Here is a 12,233-nt window from a genome sequence, read left to right on the forward strand (position 1 = left end):
GTTTTCTCAAGACCACTTTGTAGGAAGGAGGAGAAAACACACACACGCTGGAGAAGGGAAAGGGCCAGCGAACATGCGGCAACAGTGCAACCAAACTGCGAGGTGTGGCACGAGACAACGGCGCAGACCCCTGCACCCCCCGTGAGACACCGGGGTGGCCATGACGGGGCCAGACACAGCCCACGCTGCTGGAGTTTCACATCAAGGCAGACAAAGGCAATAAATAAAGTGGTGCCTCACTAAAGGCACTTTTTTTTTTTTCCCCCTCCTTTCAACATTAAAAACAACAAAACAGGTGTTGGCATCAGAGTGTGTTCTCAGACTGGGGTTTCAGCCAGGTCCAGTTGGGTTCTCAGTGCAGGAGAGGGAAGAGCTGGCACCTGGGTGGTTGGACACCCCGAGAGCCCAGCCCACAGGCAGGCCAGCACCTTTCAGCCCCTCGCCAGCACCCTGCTACATCTCCAGCTTGTTTGAGGTATATCACCTGCCCCATTCCTTATTGTGCAGCCAAAAAACAGTGCAAAGAAAAAAAAAAAAAAATCATCCCTCCAACCCCTTGGTTTCCCCTTGGAAATGAGATGAGCCTGTTTGTGAGGGGAGGCCAGCAGCGAGGAGCCTCCGGGACCCCCCAGCCCCTCCACGGGGCAGTGGCCAGAGGACTCGGGGCTTTGGTCCATTCAATGTCCCAGCCCTGGGGCACCCCCCTCGCCACTGCCCCCCAGCCACCGCAGCTCCCCCCCACCTGCACCCACCGAGGGGCACGAGGCTGCAAAATAAATACGTGGGACGTGGCTGAGCAGGACCAGCATCCCCAGGGCAGGGGGGGCTTGGCCCCCTCCCCAGCACACCCCAGCCCAGGGAGCCCTCAGCTCAGCTTCACGCCGATGGCCACAGCACGCCGGTACACCTCGGTGACATTGTCACAGCCTGCCAGGGACAAGCTGCTCTCTCCCAATGGGCTCCGGCAATGGGTCACAGTCCAGCGGCGCAGCCTGCGCCCTTCCTCCACCTCCTCCTCCTCTTCCAGCCGGAGGAGGCTGTCGGCAGAGACGCAGCCCCGCATGCCCCCACCGCCGTGGGGCACTCGGGTGGGCAGGTCGAGCTGGTCGAAGGACTCCGTGGAGAGGATGCTGTCCTCGCTCACGGCGCTGGACGGGCGGGCGCGGGGTGCCTGGGGCAGGGGCACCTCGCTGAAGGCCCCGAAGCCCTGCCCGGGGGGGCCGTCCGCCTCGGCACTGCTGGATGAGTACTTGCCCTTGTGCTTGAGGATGCCTTTGCGGCGGGCAGGGAGGCCCTGGGGTCCCTGCTCCGGGGAGGGGGTGTCAGCAAACACGCTCCCATCAAGGTCCAAGCTACCTGCATCCAGGACATCCCCGGATTCGCAGCACTCCAGGGACGAGTAATACCCCGACTCCCTCGTCGAGGGCTTTTTCAGTATTCCCTTCTTGGGCACAGCCATGGGCACCGCTCCATCATCCCTGCTGCAAGCCAGTATTCTGGAGGACAGGATCCGGGTGAGACCCGCAGCGGTCACCTCGCCATCCTCACCCCTCGCCTCTCCCATGGGTGCTGCTGGCGGGGGACCGGGACCAAGCACCTTCTGCTCACAGGAGTTTCTCTTCTTCAGGATGCCCTTGGGCCGCTTGAGGATGGACTTGGAGGGGTTCTCTGGGGCCAGGGCCACCTCCTGCAGCACGTGGGAGACGTCGTTCTCCTTCTTGGACTTCTTGAGGGAGCGCTGCCGCTCCAGGGCCACACCAGGGATGTGCTGCTTCAAGAAGCATCGCACCTTGGAGCCATTCTCCAGGAGGGGCCGGGAGGAGCGGCGAAGCCACTCTGTCACTGTGGCCAGGGGCGACTCGCTCTCCCGCAGCAGCTCTTGCTCCCCAAGGGGCACTTTGTAGCCCCAGTTCACCCACCAGTGCGTGGCAATGTCCTCGATGGTGGCACGGCGCTCTGGGTTCACCATCAGCATCCACCGGATTAGCCCACAGGCATCTGAGGAAGAGGAAGGTCAGGCACCGAAGGGAATACAGGGAGGGGGGATGCACAGGGTGGCGGGGGTCTGCCTACCTGACAGCTTCGTGGGCTCCCGGTAGTCCCCGCTTGTGATCTGCTTGACCAGAGTCTTGTAGTCGTGGCCATCGAACGGCATCGTGCCGTGGACCAGGATGTAAAGAAGAACGCCCAGGGACCAGCTGTCCACCTGCCAGAGGGAGAGATTGGCCTGGAGGGGGGCAAGGGGACCGTGCTGCCCCGGCCACCACCCCGGCTGGGCAGGACCCCCCCGCCAGACCCTCGGCAGCAGCTCCTGGGGAGGACAGAGCGCGGGGTAGGACCATCCACCTCCATCCCACCACGTCCACCCCGCTGCAGCTGCCACACACCGACCACACAGTGCTTGGTCTTCAGGGACCCGTTACCCCAGGCCATGCTGGCAGGACTCCACCCACGACGCTCAACTGGGAAAACACCCAGCGCCTTCCCACGCCCAAGCAGAGGCAGCAAGAGCCGCCAGCACGGTGCGAGGCACAGCCTACCTCCGGGCCCTTGTACGGCCTCCCGTTGATGATCTCGGGGGATGCGTAGAGAGGGCTACCGCAGTAAGTCTGCAGGAGCTTGTCCTGCTGGTAAACATTGGACAGGCCAAAGTCTGCAATCTAGAGAGACAATTACAGCCGTTATCAAGCAGCAAAGTTCCCTTTTAGGTGGAGCAGCATTGCCAACCAAAGCTCCCGAGCTGCGGGCTTGGCCAAAACCAGGGCTGCCCTTGGCACCCTACTCCCGGGTGCCCTCAGTCTCCTCGGGGAGCAGCAGCGTCCCAGCTTTCCACCCCCCGAGGCTGCTCCAGCCCCTCTCCCCCTCCCAGAAAGCTCGTCCCAGCCCCACGGCTCTGCCCCTCCAGCCCCATCGCCGGCACGCCGGGAGCAGAGGCAGCTGCCAACGCGTGGTTAGCTGGAGAGCTGCCGGGCTCTCCTCCAGCTCCTTCGCAGCCGCACGAGGCTGCTTCAGCCCCTGTCTGCTCCACGTAGCACACAGGCAGTCATTATCCTCGTCAGCCCGTCACTTCTCGGGGAGCAGAAGGCACAGTCCCTGCTCGCGAGCTCCCAGTTGCTAAATTACCCCTTACAGAGATAAAGCCCTGCAGCCTGTTTATCACCCGGCTGCGGCCGTGCCCTTCCTCCCTGGGTGGCTCAGCACCCCGGGCCAAGGCAAAAAGCATCGCCCAGGGCCAGCAGAGCTGGGAGCTGCCCCACACCTCCCTCCGCCAGCCTGGCCAGCACGTACAGGGACCGGGACTTTCGCTGGAGGAGCCCTTTCTTATCCGTTCGGTCACGCTTTAACCTCAGCGTGCAGACTTTGCCCTCCTCAGCAGCGTCACGGCTCTAACAGGCAGCAGGGAGCTCTGCCTCCGCAGCCTCTCCCGGCACAGATCGCAGGGGCAGGTACAGCCGCCCCCCGGCTCCCCATCCCCTGGGCAAACGGCGATGCCACCGGTCCCAGAGCCGACAGACACTTCCCAGAGCTGCAGAGAACCATGTGCCGTGGGGGGACCGGGGTGCTGTGGCCACCGCCAGTCCACCCATGCTGGGCAGCACCCCTTGGAACCCCCCTTTTGCTGGGTGACACCCAAAGCGCGGCCAGGCTCTGCCAGCCTCTCACCTTGATGTTCCCATTCGCATCGAGAAGGATGTTCTCCAGCTTCAGGTCCCTGTGAACGATCCCGTTCTGCGTGGGGGAAGGGAGAGCCGGGTTTAGTTTGAGGAAGCGAAAGGAAGGCAGCACGGGGAGGTCACTGCCACTCACCGGCACGCAAACAGGACACGGCGATGGCAATCACGAGGAGCAGTAATAACCCTGGGTGCACGGATAGGATGGGCTGTAAGCCACGTCCTGCCATGGGTGCTGCCAGCTCCCCGTGCTGCTCAGGAGCACGAGCAGGGTGGCACCCAGTGCCAGGCTGGGCTCCCGCACCCACGAGAGGCTGGTGCCAGCTCCCGACAGCACACGGTGGGCACAGCTCCACCCTTTACTGGGACCTGCTGCTGCCCAGCTGGGCAAGACCACGATTTGCTTTGGGTTCGGGAGATGCCCCGAATCCCCCCCTTCCTGCCAAAGGCACAGGGGACCGAGGCGTGACCAGGCATGGTTGTAGAGCACCCTCCGGGGAGACCCACAGCCTCGAGGGTCCCTCCAGGGCAGGCACAGCTCATCCCACAGCCCCAGCCAGGCCCCTACAGCTCTACGCCCCTTCCAGGGGACAAGACGGTGACCCAGGGCTCAGCTGTTGGTGCTGGCAGAAAGCCCTGGGCATCTCCTCCAGGCAGGTGGGACGGCAGTCGATAACTGCCCGGCACAGTCAGTCAGCCCCACACGGCAGCAGCAGAAACCCAAGGGAGGACTTCCCAAAAGCCACTCAGGCTTTGCCTCTGCTTGAGCCCAAGAGCTGCCGCACCCCTCAGATAAGGGGCAGGAATAACCCCTCTCCTGGGAAAGGCCAACGGCCACAAGCTCTCCTCACCTCCCAGCCCAGGCTGAGCTTCCCCATCAGGCACTGGATCCCTACCCAGCACCTCTGCCCGGATCCAGCCCTGCCAATCCCCCCGCTCAGTCCCCGGGAAGCCCGGTGCCGACCCACCTTGTGGCAGTAGTAGACGGCGGAGACGACCTGCCGGAAGAAGTGACGCGCCTCCTGCTCCGACAGCCGCTGCCGCTCGCTGATGTAGTCGTACAGGTCCCCCTTGCTGGCGTACTCCATCACGATGACGATCTTGCTGCTGTTCTCGAACACTGCACAGAGACGGGAAGGCGCAGGGTGTTAGGAGGGATGCTCAGAGCTAAAGGGCTTCTCGTTAGCAGAGCGTTAATGAGCAGGTGGCCAGCCCTAGCACACTGCCCGCCTCATCGCCTGTGCCTCCGGTCTGTTTTGCAGCACAGAAGGTGCCGGGGTTTCTGCAGGTACCTGCTCAGTGGTGGGACAGGGGACGGCCAGAGCTGGCCAAGCAGCCAGCCGAGCCACAGAGCCCAGGAGACGGGGCTCTGCTCTGCCAGACGCTGACCGAGACACGTGGCTCTTCATTAGACAGAGCCCTGCCAAGGGGGAAGGCGATGGAGCTACCGGCTGGCACGGCCGGGTGGCCTTTCTGCGTGTTCCCAGTGCTCCCAGCAAGGCTCAGGCTCGAGCCAAGAGATCGAGCATTTTCTTCCTGTTTGCAGAAAGCTACCTCAATATTTTCTGAATTCCCGCAGCCAGCGTGACTCAGTCCTAGCACACACCGCGGAGGAACGGCCGATCCGCTTGCTTTTGTTTGCAGGACAAAAGGGCTCTGGATACCTCACGTACGCCAGCGAGGCGGCGACAACGCCAGGCACCGGCCATGCCGGCACAGCAAACCCCGGCAGAGCCAGCCCCGAGGCAGAGCCCCGGCCACGCTGCGTTTGCAGCCAAGGGACTCCGCGTTCAAGCAAAGACCGATCCGGCTGGAGACTCTCTCCAAGCCTGATCACAGCTACAGCTTGAGAGATTCCCCCTTTGCCTGCCGTTGGGGCAACGCCAACGCCCCGGCCGTAACGCCGAGCCCAGCAGCACCAGGAGCAATCCCAGCACACCATGGTCTGGTTTTCCTGTGCCCCAGGGGAGGGAAGGACTCTGGCACGGAGGTTAGGTCCTGCCTCGGGCTGAGAGCCGAGCCACAGAGCTTCATTCCCACCGCTCCGGCACTTGCCTGCTCCCTGAACGTGCATTTCCCACAGCTGGGGCGAGCACCCAGCACCACTGGAGCCACACAGGGCTCTGGGCTTCCCGGGGGACCCTGGCCACCAGCCCCCCACCATGGCACAGCCTCTCGCCAGCAGCAGCTCCGAGGCTTCCAGCCTCCGAAGGCTGCGTCAACTCTTGGAGCCAGCTTCCCTCTCCGGGCGGGAGGGGATGGGATGGGAAGCGGCTATTTCTGGAGCAGGTATTTCCCCTCGCCGCTGCTCTGCGTGCAGGCGAGGAAACCACAGCCCGGCAGCATCTGCTCTCCCTGCTGGTGCTGGGTCACCAGCATGGCACTGGCAACGGCAAACAGCTCCTGCTCCGAACGAGCAGAGGGAAGAGAGCGGCGAGTGCTGACCACGCTGCCGCAGAGCCTGCCCCGGCACCCAGCCCTGCGGGGAAGGGGAGGGGAGATGGGGGCTCACCTTCGTGGACAGCGATGATGTGGGGGTGGTTGAGGGAGGACATGATCTCGATCTCTCTCCGGATATGGACAAGGTCCTGCTCATCCTTGATTTTGTCTTTCCGGATCGACTTGATAGCCACCTGCGGATGAGCACACGCACACAGGGTCACCCGGCTGCCGGGGCCAGGAGCATCACGGCTTCCCAAAGCCTTCTGCAGGGCAAGAAACCCACCCCCCTCTTTCGGGAAGGGGCTCACAAGCAGGAGATCAACAGCCCCGCTTCTCCACCCCGACGTGCTGTATCCAGGAGCCACGCTGCACGGCTCCTCTGAAGCAGCTCCAACAAAAGTGAGCTTCATCCCTTCGGTTTTCACCCTTTCCAAGCCCCGTTGCTGTGCAGCAGGGAGGGGCTCCCCCCGCCTCCCCCCAAGGGCAGCCTGCTGCCAGCTCCCAGCAGAGCAGCTCCCCGAGCCTGCACCCGCTGCCAGCACAGCCCTGCTCCTGGCTTGGGTGCCGTGGCTCGCGGGAACGGTGTCCCAGGCTGCGGCCGCTGCTGGACCACGGCCAGCCAAAGGGGTGCGACCCGCACACATGACTTTGGAGGATAACAACAACAACATCTTCTTGGGGTCATGAGAATGAAAGGAAAACAGGGTTTGTTTTCCTCACAAATACTCATTTCAAGGAGCTGATTATGTAAAGGTAAGAGGAGGTTTGGTGTTAAGGAGCAGACCCCTCCTAGGCACAGGACTGTGCTCCAGCCGGCCGGGAGAGCCGGCACTGACCATGGAGCCGTTTTCCAGGCTTTCTCTTGGGTTTTCAAGTTATCCTCTACAAGGAAATTGAAAGGGGAGGAGAAAGAGGAGTAAGCCTGGAGAATAGATGCCTTCTAATCCTCTTTCAAAGGGGCTAGGGAGAGACAATGTGCTCCCAGGGCTGAATTTACAACTGAATCCAGCAGAACCTCTTTTTTTTGTATCAGACAAGAATGTGGAACAGCATTAATCCCGTAAAGGGACCCCCGCACCGGTCTCCCAGCAACGAGGAGAGGGGCCACGGACACCCACCGGCCCCCAGCCGCCGGCACGGGAGCGATGCTCACGGCCGAGCTGCACGGGGACCCTCCTCTGCCTTGGGCTGTGCGGGACAGACGCTCGGCCTCGGCTCCCTCCGATTCAGGGGAGTCAGAACCCTCGCTCCTGGGGACCTAGCCCACCAAGCAGCAAAAGGCTCAGGGCCAGGGCGCAGCCCTTGCCGAGCAGCACCCGCTGCACCCACAGCAAGTCACCAGCCGCCAAAGCAGCGAGCGAGCAGCTGCCCCGCCAGTGCCTTCACGGGAGGAGGACGTGCCCATGTTAGGGGCTGGGATGGGCGCACGGGAGATGGTCGGTGGAGGCCCTTTGGCCCCAGAGCATTTCTCTGCCGCACTGGCCCACTTCAGCCCAGCACTGGCCAGGGCAGGGGCTGCGTCCCGTGCACTGGAGCAGCACCGTGGCTGCCCCAGCGCCGAGGGTTGAAGGAACCAAGAAGAATGGACTCTGGCCAAGGGAAGTTCAGTAACCAAGGCCCAAGTTTCTGTGCAAAGCAATATCAAAGGCACTCAGTAGCTTCTCGAAAGTCAGGTATTTTTTTTTCCCCCTGACCTTTGTGCTAGGTTAAAGTTTAACAATTTTTTGCTCCAGTCCCCAATTATCTGACCCTGGCTAGAACGCAAGCAAAGCCTTTATGCAAGCAAGTCAGCCTGCTCCTGCCCTCCCAAATTCCAGCTGACTCACTCTATTCCTCTCCCCCCTAAAGCAGCCCAACAGCCGCAGCATTTTGGGGTGCATGCAGCACATTTGCTTGCTGACCAAGCTGCTCATGCACATTCACTGCTGAGCCAGAGCTCAGGGCAAGATCCACTGTCCACAAAAAGACAAAGCGGCTCCCGGCTGCCAGCGTGGGAAGCCTGAGGAGATGCCACTGGAGTATTCAGCAGTGCTGGAGAACGCCCTCGGCTGCGAGCCCGGCAGCCAGTGGCCTCGGAGGCAGAGGGGAGTCGGGGCTGCAGCAGCAGCAGGTTCGGGGTGCTGTCAGAGCCCCAGGGCTCTCCCCAGAGCGCTGCCCGCAGCCAGGCCTGCATAACGGTCCTGCAGGGTACAGCACTGTTAGGGTCCATGTCTCCCACCATGGAGATGGAACCAGCCACTCGGGGTGGGATGATCTGCCTGCCCATCAGGCCTGCCGGGGATGCTAATCCCTTGGCCACCCCATCCTTCCCCAGGGGTGCCAAAAGGCAGCTTTGTTCCAAAGCATCCCCTGCCCAAGAGGGGTGACGGCAGAGGATCTCCCCTTGAGAGAGCAAAGGCTGTACCCAGCCGCCCTGGAGATGGGGACCAGCAGCTTCAGGGACAGGCACTGCCACTGCCTCCACCATCAGTGCTGTGAGAAGAGTCTCCTGCAGGAAGCAGCCCCAAGAATTCCCACTGCAAGAGCCTAGAGAACTCGAGAGTGCTTTCCAAGTCAAAAAGGCTTTTAAATAAAAGTGTTTTGGGGGCAGAACAGGTATTTTCAGCAGCTGCTGAAAGATGCATTAAGCTACAACCCCAGGCAGCACTTTAGAAGTTGTTCCAGATTGCAAGTGCAGCATTTCATGCTCCATGAAATATGGATTACTACCCACTACGGGAAAGACCAGGGTTCGCCCTTTACTGGAGATCAAAAGGGGCTTTGCTGTTTTGGAGTATTCCAGGTGCTGCCTTCTCCTCCACACCACGCAAGCCCACAGATATGTTCCTGACACTGCAAGCGGGTCCCGCAGGAGGACCCCCTTCCTACTTGTCTTGGCTGCAGGCCAGGGTCTGGGAACCAGGCTGGGAGATAAAAATGCCAGCTGCTGCCCAGCAAACAGGTGCAGGAGCCAGTTCACAGCACACGTTACGGAATCTTCAAACCAAAAGATGCAGGGAAAAGAAAAAAAAAAAAAAAAGAAAGGAAAAAGAACCAGCAGCTCTCTCCCCACCTGCTTGATATTTTAGGGACACAATAGTTTTCCAAGGAGTGGGAAGAGCACTCAGCAGAAGTACCCACCAAAAGGCATGAGCATCATTTCACCTAAAGGATTTCTAACCAGAAAACCAGTCTTTTTTTCAGACAATGTTCACGGAACCCCCCAGAAATCCTTCAGCTGCAGCAGCCTGGTCTTCCCTGCAGTCTACCAACTGATTAGACACAGGCTGCTCTGAGCCAAGTTCAGGTAGGTTGGTTAAAATCCAGAGGGATGAAGCAAGCTAGGCAGCCAAACGAGATGGTTCCATACCCAGCGCATCTGACAGAGGCGGCTTCTGACTAGCCAGAGGCAAAAAACCACGCATGGAGCAGCTCCAGCCTTACAGCCTCAGCCGGTAACGTCAGCTCCCGCAGCCCACAGCGCTACCTGCTCTCACACCTCGGTGTTTAGGAAGTGAAAGCCACTTAGAGAAGGAGCAAACAACAACCCAGCTCGGGATAAGCCTGAAGATTAAACAGGTCCGGAAATGCTGAGCGCTACAAGAAAGAATTTGTGGGAAGAAGAGAGATTTGTGGTTAAGCCTCCTGTTCCCACACAGCCAGCTCGCCCAGCTACTAGTTAGTCAAGCCTCTGACTATCTCCAACACTTACAGAGGAGTCACTGGCCTGTGTATCTGATTTGCATCACAGCAGGCCAACGCTGCTGGACAAAGGAGCCCCTGTCCTAAGGGCTCCCACAGCTCGGTCAGTTTTCCGGCAGTCCAGAGATTCCCTGCACAAGCTTTGTTAGGTGCAGACAGGGAAAACGAAGCCTTCTGGCCCATCCCAAAGCAGGGATCCTTCTCCATCTGTGGGTGGAAGCTGCATTTTAAGGCGCAGGAAAACAGCAGCTTCTTCAGACTCAGACAGGCTAATGGAAACGGCAGATCTGACTTCATTAAGAGCTGTCGTGTTACACAAGAAAACCTCTCAGCTTTGCAGTTGCCCTCCTCTCGCCATGCCTCTCTAGCACGTTAGTGACCCAGCCTCACCCCCTGCCCCTCCGCCCAGCCCTCGGAGCCTTGCTGGGCCAGCCCTGCTGCTCGCAGCTGGACCCTCATCGCCCACCCACGGTCTCAGGGTGGGTTGGTGGGCAAGCGCCTTTCTTGGGTCCCATCCCACACCATGGGGCTCTCGGGACAGAGCAGGGGCAGGGAAATCACGCCCAGCTTTGCCCTCAGAACCCTCGCCGGTTCCTAAAGGACAGCAGCACCCCGCTTGCCCGGGGGGGAGGGTCCCCCACCTCTCCCAGCGCGCTGGATCGCTGCGCTCTGGGTCGAGCCACGCATTGCGCAGAGCCGCTTGCTTCAGAGGGGCCGAGGTGCTGATTGAGTCGCGATTTTAATCGGATACGTGGGGCTCCGAGGGGCTCTGCTTTGCCTGCGTGCCGCACACCCCTGCCAGCGGGCAAAACCAGCCCAGGACCGGGGCAAGAGGAAGGGGAAAACCCTTGAGACTCGAGTGCAGTGTTTGCTCTTCGCTGCGGGCTCCTCTCACCAGGAAGCCCGACACGGTCAAGTGGGCAAGGGGAGCTGCAAACCCCCCTCACCCCCCCCAAACTTGGGGGGTGCGAGGCCCCTCTGGGCTGCCCCCACCTGCGAGGCAGCGCCTTCCCGGTGACCGGCTGGGGAGAGCCGGGGCAGGGGGGATGCTCAGGGGCCGGGGGGGGGTGATGCACCGGGGATGGGCTGCTGGGAGCAGGGGGAGGCACTGGGGCCCGGGGGGGGGGATGCACCGGGGCCCGAGTTGCTGGGAGGAGGGGGATGCACCGGGGCCCGGGGGGGGGATGCACCAGGGATCGAGCTGCTGGGAGCAGGGGGATGCACCGGGGCCCAGGGGTGGATGTACCAGGGACTGAGCTGCTGGGAGCAGGGGGATGCACCGGGGCCCGGGGGGGGGATGCACCAGGGATCAGGCTGCTGGGAGCAGGGGGATGCACTGGGGCCCCGGGGGAGGGGGGGATGCACCAGGGATCGAGCTGCTGGGAGCAGGGGGATGCACTGGGGTCCTGGAGGGGGATGCACCGGGACCGGGCTGCTGAGGTCAGAGTGATGCTCAGGGGCCCCGTACCGGCTCACGGTGATGATGTACCGGGGCCGGGGGGTGTGAGGGGATACGGGGGGGTCCTTACCAGCTTTCCGGAGCGCTCCCGGGCTTTCTTCACCTTCCCGTAGGTGCCCTTCCCCAGCGTCTCCAGGAACTCGTAGCGGTGCTTGAGGTTGTGCTTGTGGTGGTGCCGCTTCACCGCCTGCTTCCTCATCACCGGCCGCGGAGATTTACTGAGCCCCTCGGGCAGCGCTGCCCCCGGCCCCGCCGCCCGCTCCATCCCCGCTCCCGGCACGGCCCGGCCCGGCCCGGCCCGGCCGATAAATGCGGCGGCCCCGGCGGCCGCGCCCCCCCCGCCCCGCGCCCATTGGCCGGCGGCCGCCCCGCCCGGAGCCGGTGCGGGGAGCGGGGGGGGGACCCCGGGCTGCGGGGAGAGCCCGCGGCGGGGGGGAGGCACCCACGGGCTGCGGGGAGGGACCCACGGGCGGGGGGGAGGGCGCGGACCGGGGTGCGGGGGGGGGGGGGGTGGCACACGTAATGGTGGGTGCAAAGGGAGGGTGCGGGGGGAGAGGGGAGGCGGAGGGGAGCCTGGGGCGGGGGAGAGGGGCAGGGTATGAAATGAGGGGGGTGGCACAGGGGTAAGCAGGGGGTGTCCCACAGACCGGGGGGGGGTAAGGGCTCTGTGGAAGGGGGTGCGGGGGGAGGCTGGCACCCAAAGGCGCAGCACTGGAGCCAGGGTGCGGGGGGGGGGGGGGATGGTACACTTAAGGTGGGTGCAAAGGGAGGGTGCGGGGGGAGAGGGGAGGCAAAGGGGATGCAGGGACAGGGGAGAGAGGCAGGGTATGAAGGTGGGGGGGGCACAGGGGGAAGCAGGGGGTGTAAGGGGGTGTCCCGCAGTCCGGGGAGGGGTTAAGGGCTCTGTGGAAGGGGGTGCAGGGAGAGGCTGGCACCCAAAGGCGCAGCACCGTGGCCGGGGTATGCGGAGGGAAGCGCCC

General features: G+C 62.5%; 1 protein-coding gene across 1 annotated transcript; it reads right to left on the reverse strand.

The window, feature by feature from the left end:
* Positions 1-737: 737 nt before the first annotated feature.
* Positions 738-11,541, reverse strand: NUAK2 (NUAK family kinase 2). Its single transcript, XM_075442870.1, has 7 exons — positions 11,324-11,541; positions 6,184-6,304; positions 4,640-4,791; positions 3,664-3,729; positions 2,541-2,660; positions 2,074-2,206; positions 738-1,998 (listed from the first exon to the last, which is right to left on the reverse strand). The coding sequence occupies exons 1-7, from the start codon at positions 11,516-11,518 to the stop codon at positions 866-868; spliced, it is 1,920 nt and encodes a 639-aa protein (XP_075298985.1). The 5' UTR covers positions 11,519-11,541; the 3' UTR covers positions 738-865.
* Positions 11,542-12,233: the final 692 nt, after the last annotated feature.

This window comes from Opisthocomus hoazin, chromosome 25 (assembly GCF_030867145.1).
Source record: "Opisthocomus hoazin isolate bOpiHoa1 chromosome 25, bOpiHoa1.hap1, whole genome shotgun sequence".
NCBI lineage: Eukaryota > Metazoa > Chordata > Aves > Opisthocomiformes > Opisthocomidae > Opisthocomus > Opisthocomus hoazin.